General features: G+C 34.2%; 3 protein-coding genes across 3 annotated transcripts in view; 2 read left to right on the top strand and 1 right to left on the bottom strand.

Moving 5' to 3' along the window:
• Positions 1–774, top strand: part of LOC107734033 (ankyrin repeat domain-containing protein 66) — a 3,782-nt gene extending 3,008 nt beyond the window's left edge. The window contains 2 exon segments of the mRNA XM_074560159.1: positions 264–492; positions 657–774. Coding sequence (XP_074416260.1) covers positions 264–492; positions 657–774 — 347 coding nt within the window.
• tdrd6b (tudor domain containing 6b) overlaps positions 1–5,917 on the top strand; it is a 17,486-nt gene extending 11,569 nt beyond the window's left edge. Inside the window, exon 6 of the mRNA XM_016545324.1 lies at positions 5,906–5,917. The gene's annotated coding sequence lies outside the window, so the exon portion shown is untranslated. The remainder of the gene's footprint in view (positions 1–5,905) is intronic.
• The window catches only part of LOC107734023 (adhesion G-protein coupled receptor F1), a 12,874-nt gene continuing 5,302 nt past the window's right edge, over positions 1,334–8,905 (bottom strand). Inside the window, 10 exon segments of the mRNA XM_074560158.1 lie at positions 1,334–1,430; positions 1,519–1,599; positions 1,705–1,740; positions 1,908–1,949; positions 2,036–3,349; positions 4,976–5,161; positions 5,253–5,437; positions 6,668–6,820; positions 7,664–7,891; positions 8,264–8,479. Coding sequence (XP_074416259.1) covers positions 1,537–1,599; positions 1,705–1,740; positions 1,908–1,949; positions 2,036–3,349; positions 4,976–5,161; positions 5,253–5,437; positions 6,668–6,820; positions 7,664–7,891; positions 8,264–8,479 — 2,423 coding nt within the window. The 3' untranslated portion in view covers positions 1,334–1,430; positions 1,519–1,536.

The raw sequence follows: 8,905 nt of genomic DNA, 5'->3' as shown, positions 1-8,905 counted from the left end.
GAAAAAATAGAAAGCTAGTGTTTGTTTGTTTTCTTTTTGTTTTTTTTAAATAAAAAATAAAAAAAAGAAGATAAATATAGATAAAGTAGAATTAAAATAAAATAGAAAGTGCTAGAGTTAGAGGGTCAAATAAAATGTTTCACATAAAAAAAATAAAAAAACAACAACTTCATGTTGAATATGGTGAAATGTGACCTGGACATTCACCCAGTTGTTCTTGCATGTGTGATGCTAACGCCATTTAACCTCTGATCTTCTTTAAGGCCAAACAGAGGTGGTTCGGATACTAATTGAAAACGGAGCCAGGGCTTGTTTGAGGACGGACAATGGATGGACTCCCGCACATTTTGCAGCGGAGTCCGGAAAGCTAGCAGTACTACGGCTCCTTCATTCCCTCCATGCACCTGTAGACGAGGAGGATTCCTCCGGCGAGAAACCTGTCAGGATTGCTCAAATCTATGGACATGAAGATTGTGTTCAGTTTCTTAAAAATTAAGATGAATCTATTGTTTTGTTTTCTGAATCCTATTTGTGAAATAATCCGTTTTTATTGATTTGGCCCCTAAAATTAGAAGGCATTTTCTGATGCTGTTTAGTCAAAGAAGTGGCAGTGTGATCCAAGATATTCAATAATGTGGTGTTCTCTGTACTTTCAGGGCAGAGGTTGAGAGCAGAAACTACCGGCAAATGGCAAAGTTAAATGGGCTGCCCTTAGATGATACTGATGAAGAATGGGAACAGGAGAGAAAAGAAGCCAAAAAAACAAGTCATTAAAAAGTAGGTTTTATTATGCCATGACAGCACAACACAAAATAATGGATGCTTATAGGCAACATCTGCAATCTTTGTTGTACATCTAAATTTAATGTAAAACATAAAATAAAGCATTTTTGGAGGACAATAAAATTATAAGCCAAAATTGCCAAGTAGGCTATATATATATATATATATATGTATACAAGCATAAATATACTTATATGAATATACATAAAATTGAATAAACCATTTTCAAAAATGTAAATGACCTCATTCACTAAATTACAAACCAAAATTCATATTCATCTATGACTTTCACCAGTTTTTAAATAATACCAAGTAGTCTATAGACACACAAGCATAATTATACTTGAATATGAATATACATCAAATTGAATAAACCATTTTCAGAAATAAAAAGAAAAATTTACTTACCCTAAATACATTCAATCTAAGCGCATTCATAAATATGACTAACATGAATACATCTAAATATATTTAAATCCTACAGGCTACAATATCACAAATAATTGTACAGTGTTCTAGAAAACAATTAAGTAAATGTTTTATAGCTGTTGAATGTGAGAGAATTTAATCCATGAAGTGTTTCAAGCTTCCCACGAGTTTCGTGTCTTTCAGTGCATTTAGAAGGCATCGACTAAATCATTCACATGCTGATTTGGAACGAAAACAACATGAGAACAAAATATGTAGACTTTATCAACAAAAAAAAAACCTCTCAAGAGCACAAATGTAATTTACCTTTAATCTGTCCAATCTCTATTTCGTCATAACTGAAGATGTCGCTTTTGTTGATCTTTCGATTTTAGACTGCACTGATTGCTAATGTAAGAAAACGTGGGAACGTGAGCAGTGTTATTTCATGTATTTATGTTCGTAATGCATTTTGCATCTGTAAAAGCATACATTTCTCTCGTACATACTAACCTTGGATTTGAAACGCTTCAGAAGTGCATCACGAACCTTTGGGGAAAATGAAATATCATTATATTGAGCATGACTAATAGAGTTTTAGAGAGTAATACTCAACTGATGCGAATGAAAGTGGTTAAAATTTTATATTTTCAGCCTAAATTCCTTAAACAATTATGATCAATCATACGGAGGGCACGTGTAGTGGGCATAGTTACCTTTTTCTCTCCCAAGCAGTTTGTCAGCAGTATCAAAAAGCCCTGCAATGAAAATACAACAAAATATTTGAATGTACATGCACAAAGGAGTACATAAACAGAAGAAGTGTTTGATGCTTGACCCTTACCTGCAGTGAATTGAACAATGTAAATGCGTAGCTCACAATTTGGGCAAAAGGTTTTTGTGTAAGATCAAGATACAGCACCAAAATTCCAAGGAACCAAGTTATTCCGAGGACAGGGCTTAGGAAAACTATTGTCTTAATCATACTCTTGGCAACATCCTTTTGGTCCCGTGCCTTTGACTCCGACACAGTAGGATTTACTATCTTCATGATCACCACAACCAGCGTGAAAAGGTTTACAATCACAATAGTTAAGGCAGGAATTACAAAGGAAAAGATGGAGCCCTTCAACACATCCTGATATATGAGCCAGCAAGTCTCTGTGGAATAGTATACATCATCTTTACCGTTCTCGAAAGTAATGTAGGTTGTTGCCACACATATTAATGGGCATACGTAGCCAACAGTGATAGACAATACCAAAAAAAACATTTTCCTCAGCTGGTCAAAGACAAATATCAGTTGGTGAAGAAGCACGAAACTCAAGCACAGCATCCAGAAGAAGACGGCGAGGAAAAAAAAGTGTTTGGTTACTGTGAGGATGGAGCACCAGTTTGGGGTGATTGCCTTCGGATCGGCTGATGCTAAGAATCCACAGTGTGCAAACAGCATGCATAAAGAGATGTTGACTAAGGCCGTGTGCCGAAAATTAGTGATGTCTGACTTTACAACTGCATCCCATACCAAAAACTCAATGATTAAACACAGAACAAGTGAGACGATGGATATTCCTAAGCCAGCGTAAGTCAGTTCCTCCATGTACGGAAGGGTCTCTGCATTTTGGGACATCAGTATGGTGAACGCAGAGTTGTGTTCACATGTGCACAACTTTTGTTGTTCCGCACCACCCCATTTACACCCCTGTGAAGACCACGCATTCTGATTCACATCCCAGAAAACACAATACATTTCATGATTCCGAAGTCTTTTTTCAGCGTAATCGAACGTCAGCTTAACAGAGGCGGAATTATTCTTACTGATATTGTTTGCAGCGGTAACTGACAAGATGGTGGTCTCTAAGCTTATTTTGTCATACTGTGGTAAAATTTCATGAAGGTTCCGGAATCCAACGACAACAACCCTAACGTCTGCGCTGACGCTGCCATTAAAGGCGCCGCAATGTTCCCCTTCAGTCTTACTACAGAGTGCCAGTTTAACATTGTTAGAATTGTGACGATCATTTGAGGTCAGATTTGAGTTGCTTATCATTTCCTCAATAGTCTGTAGATATGTTACAGATAAATCTGTGTTTTCAGTTTTAGGATGTTTCCAGGCTTTTGTGTCATTCAAAGCGTTGCTTATAGAGCTGACAAAGTCCTGAAATGTAAAAACAACAAGAAAATGAAATGCGATTAGACTTTGAGCAAACACAGGAATTTGATCATTTGCCATTTTGAATGAATGGTGTTGCTTCTAATTAATTAGAGTTCATTTCTGACATGTTTCCAGTAAAGAAGGAGATATTATTTGCAGAGGCGGACAGTAGTGAAGTATTTTTACTTTACTCAAGTAAATTTCAAAAGTATCTGTAGTCTTGAGTGTTTTTCTTTGGAAAACTTTACTTCACTACATTCCAAAGCATAATGTCATACTTTTTTACTGCACTTCATTTCATAAATAAAAGTTGTTGTTTGTTTTACCTTTAATACTTAAGAACATTAAAAATGTAGTACTTTCTTGTACTCAAGTAAATCTTTGAATTACTTTTACTTGAGTAAAGTAATAGATTTCTAATGTAATTAAGTATTAAATGATATTTAATATGAAACGTAGTGCAGTAAAAAGTACAATATTATGCTTTGGAATGTTGTGAAGTAAAGTTTTCTAAAGAAAAACACTCTGATAAAGTACAGACACCTGAAAAGTACTTTAACAGCAGAGAAAAAATACTCCACTACTGTCCGCCTCTGATTATTTGCTATTGGAGTCCTTAATTTGTGACATAAAAAACACAGCTCAACACACACACAAAAAAAAGCAAATTTTTGTTTAACAGAGTTTTTAAAAACAGAAATAGTTAGAATTACAGTTTCTTTGTCCTTTGAGTTCGTTTTAATTTTCACTAAATATTACAATCGCTTTCGTTTAATTCTCAAATAAGAATTTCTTTCTCAAAACAACAAGTTCAATTAGTTTCTAGTTCACACCAGATCTGAATTTCTTATTCATTTAAGCAAATTGCAGGTGTTTTGGCACATGTGTGAAAGTACAACTATCTACAGTTTGCACAATAATTCAATACACATGGCTTGCTGATCAAAACTGATGAGTTGATTGTCATATTCTTCACATGAAATCTTTCGTCTTATGAGCTGTCACATGCAAGATGATCCATTCAATTATTAAAATCTGTCATACATGTATATTTTATAAATATCTATGACATAGAATGTTTTCTATTTACATGCTTCAAAATAAATAAATGTACTGTACTGTATACATACAAATGTTCATATTCTTTTTCTGTGCACTACACAGTATTGACTAGTCCCAGTAAAATCTAAAAAAAGCCATATCTAAAGAGCACTTAACTAGACAAAACTGACAGTCAGTGTCAACAAGGCAGTATGAAATTTGTAAAAAAAAAAAAAAGTCAATGTCATTGGCCAATTTACTGACAATAACTACATTTTGAAGCACGAAGTCAAATGTTTTGCCTGAGTTCCTACAGCAAGCATATGCCATAAAACAGTTGTGAAAATTGCACTGCCAATTAAGAGAATGCTAAGACTGTTTAAAAAATGAGGCAAAGTGATTGAGGAAAACTTCAATACTTAAGAAGCTCTAAAACATTTTTTATGTGCATTGTGTTACTTCATCAAACTATTGTTATAGATCTGAAAAAATAGCCCTGCTCCCTAACCAAATATTACTGAAGATTTTAAAGAAGAGTTCAATTTTAATAATAACATTACAAAGAAACTTAAGAGAAAACATACATACAGGCATGATAGTATCATTCCATTGATTTGACTGCTGTATAGATACATTGTTCATGGCTTGGAAAATGACTACAGATGTATTAATATTTGCAAATGAGTTGAATGTCTCCACAGTGGTTGAACGCTGTATTTGTCGGAAAAGTATGTCTGCATCGTTCTTAATAAAGCCAATGCCTTTATTTAACATCTGTTATTATGAAAGGAAAACAAGCATTTAGTATTAAGGGTAAATCTGGCCAGCAGTGAGAAATAGGTTAATGAATATTGAAGAATGATACCTCTACAGCCTGTTGAACGCCATGTAGTTCAGCATCCACACAAGAAGAGATTTCCTTTTCCCAACTTTCGTAAGTGCAATTTCTCATTGTCAAACCAACAGCAGTGCCCTTACAAGATATTTGGGCCATATAATTGCTTTTTGTGATGGGCCAGTCACCTTCTTCTTTACAGAATTTCGAATGGGCTGTATTAAGGAATGAAATACTACAGATTTGTTTTTCTCATTATTTTTGTTTTTACAAATACAATTTTAAAAAGTCACTAGTGTTTAAGTAAACAATATACATCTGTTTGCAGGAAACAATTCACTGTTCACCCATATCCAATAACATTGGTTCACTCAAAAATGAAATTTGTCTCCCCATTAAGTCACTATCATGCCATTCCAAACCTTTATGTCTTTCTTCCAAGGACTTTTTTGAAGAATATCCTAGCCACTCTTTTGCAAATAAAAAAAAGTGAAAGTGAACTCTTGGATTTTAAAATAACAAAAAAGCACCACAAAAGTCATACAATAGCTTTATGTAATGAATAGTCCGAAAGTCATTATACATCTTCAAATGCATTCCAGTTCAGAGCTTGGATGGTGGGAAAGATTGGCAGTAAATAATGACTTTGTGTTGTCGTATGATTTCGCAAGATGTAGCATGAGTCACTTTTTTTTTTTGTCGTCATTTTGGAGCTTGAAAAAACCCATTATATGGAAAAGAGTGCCCATTTTATTACTTTTATTACTTAAAAGTCATAGTTATGGCATAAATTAATTATAAAAAGTAATTAATTTCAGCTTGTTCTCATTATTTAGACTTCTTTTCATAATAGTGATTTACCAAAGCATGATTTTTCCCCCCCCTTTTGGCAGAAATGGACTTCCATAAGTTTGGACATTGAGTAAAATATTAAAATGAAAACACTTATTGGTGATGCTGATGTGAAATTTCAGTCATGTACATTTGTTAGGCAAAAAGCTTGTAATTCATGTAAATATATTGTAAAATATATTTTAGAATATATATACTGTATATAGTTCAGTCATGAAACTCTAGATGGCGCATTCTGACGGGGTGTTAACGTAACTGATGATATTCAGAGAGTTAAACGACTTGGCACAAGCTGATTCCATGCTAAAATGTTCCGAGAGTTGAAATTATATTTTATAAATGTAAGGTGAAGTGGGTCATTTTTTAACCATTAGCACCACCAAAAAGATTTGTTTTTTTCCAAGAGTTGTCCCAAACATGTCTACTTTCACCCCTCACTGGTCAGACTAACATCCCCAAACTCACTCCATTAGCTGAGTCAATGTTGCTGTGTCAGGCTGGTCGATTGTAACATTGAAAAAAAAAATCACACCTGTGAAATACTGTCTACAACTTTAAAAGATATAGAATTATGAAAAAACATCAAAACTTACAATAAATGATGGGAATCTGCACATTCTGAGATCTGTTTGTGTTCTCTTCGGCTCTGTCGTTTGTGAATATACACATGACATTCTCTGTCTCTGCTTTCACTCCACAAACTATGTTTGCCTTTATTTTGTAAGATAAAAATTTCCCCTGGCGTTCTAGAAAATGCAGTAATTGGAAATTGCTTATCATCAAGTGTGTAAAAACCATATAGATATGAATCTTTCCATCACATTGTTCACGCTGAGTATGTTTGCATTGAGAGAGCAAAAATGGTAAATGAGATATGCTTACCTGATCCTATATTTGTGTAAGCAAGAGCAGTATTCCATGTAACATTGTAATTTTCTTTGTCGTCTAAAATTTTACACTCAATTTCAACCACCCATTTTGCATTTGCATCTCTACAATCAGGAAATTGGGGCTTGCTCATAGCCTGTATTTCTGGCAGAAGTGCTATGTCCAACTCTGTACTTGCTGTGTGTTTTATGGACCCTCTTGTGTACACACATTTAAGTGTTCCTTATTCAGATAGATAGATAGATAGATAGATAGATAGATAGTTGCAGTACAAGAAAATACAATTTCAGTTTTTCTACTTCAAGATTTCACGTTTAATTCAACATGTCGTTTCCTGTTTCTTTGTAATTGTTATTTATAAAATTTCTGAGTGAAAATTGATTTTACACCAATCAGTGGATTGTTTTAGACAAATTGACTGAGAAATAAATTATTCTGCATAATAAACTGGGATTTTAACATCGAAGAATGACACATTACCTTCAAGCTGAAAATTGCCAACTTGTATTCATTTTTAAAAAAGATTTAAACGAGTGAAAATACTTTCAAAGTCATGCGATTATCTTAATTGCGTATATGTGAGGAAACATACCTTTCCAGCTTCCTGAAATGTCATACAGTTCAACAGTGTCCATCAAATTGTCGTTCTTCAAGATGGCCTCTTTTCGAGAGAGCAAAAATGGTAAATGAGATATGCTTACCTGATCCTATATTTGTGTAAGCAAGAGCAGTATTCCATGTAACATTGTAATTTTCTTTGTCGTCTAAAATTTTACACTCAATTTCAACCACCCATTTTGCATTTGCATCTCTACAATCAGGAAATTGGGGCTTGCTCATAGCCTGTATTTCTGGCAGAAGTGCTATGTCCAACTCTGTACTTGCTGTGTGTTTTATGGACCCTCTTGTGTACACACATTTAAGTGTTCCTTATTCAGATAGATAGATAGATAGATAGATAGATAGATAGTTGCAGTACAAGAAAATACAATTTCAGTTTTTCTACTTCAAGATTTCACGTTTAATTCAACATGTCGTTTCCTGTTTCTTTGTAATTGTTATTTATAAAATTTCTGAGTGAAAATTGATTTTACACCAATCAGTGGATTGTTTTAGACAAATTGACTGAGAAATAAATTATTCTGCATAATAAACTGGGATTTTAACATCGAAGAATGACATATTACCTTCAAGCTGAAAATGGCCAACTTGTATTCATTTTTAAAAAAGATTTAAACAAGAGTGAAAATACTTTCAAAGTCATGCGATTATCTTAATTGCGTATATGTGAGGAAACATACCTTTCCAGCTTCCTGAAATGTCATACAGTTCAACAGTGTCCATCAAATTGTCGTTCTTCAAGATGGCCTCTTTTCCTGTTGTGATCTCTGTCGTTTTATTCTGCCCGCCTGTTAAGAACCACTTTACCTCTCCCAGCTTTTCTGGTGGAGTACAATTTATAAATGTCGAGGAGCCGATATCAATTGCCTTTTGAGGACCGTTAATAGAGACGAGGCCTTTGGAGAAAATAACAAAGTTAACAAGGCCTTTCTTTATCGCATAACATTATAAGTGTGGAGTATTGTAAATAATACAAAACGTTAAAGGGGTCATATGATGCGATTTAAATTTTTCCTTTCTCTTTGAAGTGTTACAAGCTCTTGGTGCATAAAGAAGATCTGTAAAGTTGCAAAGACTAAAGTCTCAAATCCAAAGAGATATTCTTTATAAAAGTTAAGAGTCAGCCACGCCTACCTAAAACGGATGGTTCTAACACGCTCCAAAATGTCTACGTCACTATCTGGGAAGATTTGCATAACGCCGCCCAAATGTTCACACAAAGAAAGAAGGAGTAACTTTTATTCTCGCTGTAATATTGAAAAGTGAAAAGTGAAAAAGTGAAAAGTGACGTGACATGTGGCCAAGTATGGTGACCCATACTC

The sequence above is a fragment of the Sinocyclocheilus rhinocerous genome, unplaced genomic scaffold (assembly GCF_001515625.1).
Source record: "Sinocyclocheilus rhinocerous isolate Xijiao unplaced genomic scaffold, SAMN03320098_v1.1 scaffold853, whole genome shotgun sequence".
NCBI classification, from domain to species: domain Eukaryota; kingdom Metazoa; phylum Chordata; class Actinopteri; order Cypriniformes; family Cyprinidae; genus Sinocyclocheilus; species Sinocyclocheilus rhinocerous.
This window is presented reverse-complemented; position numbering and strand designations above follow the sequence as displayed.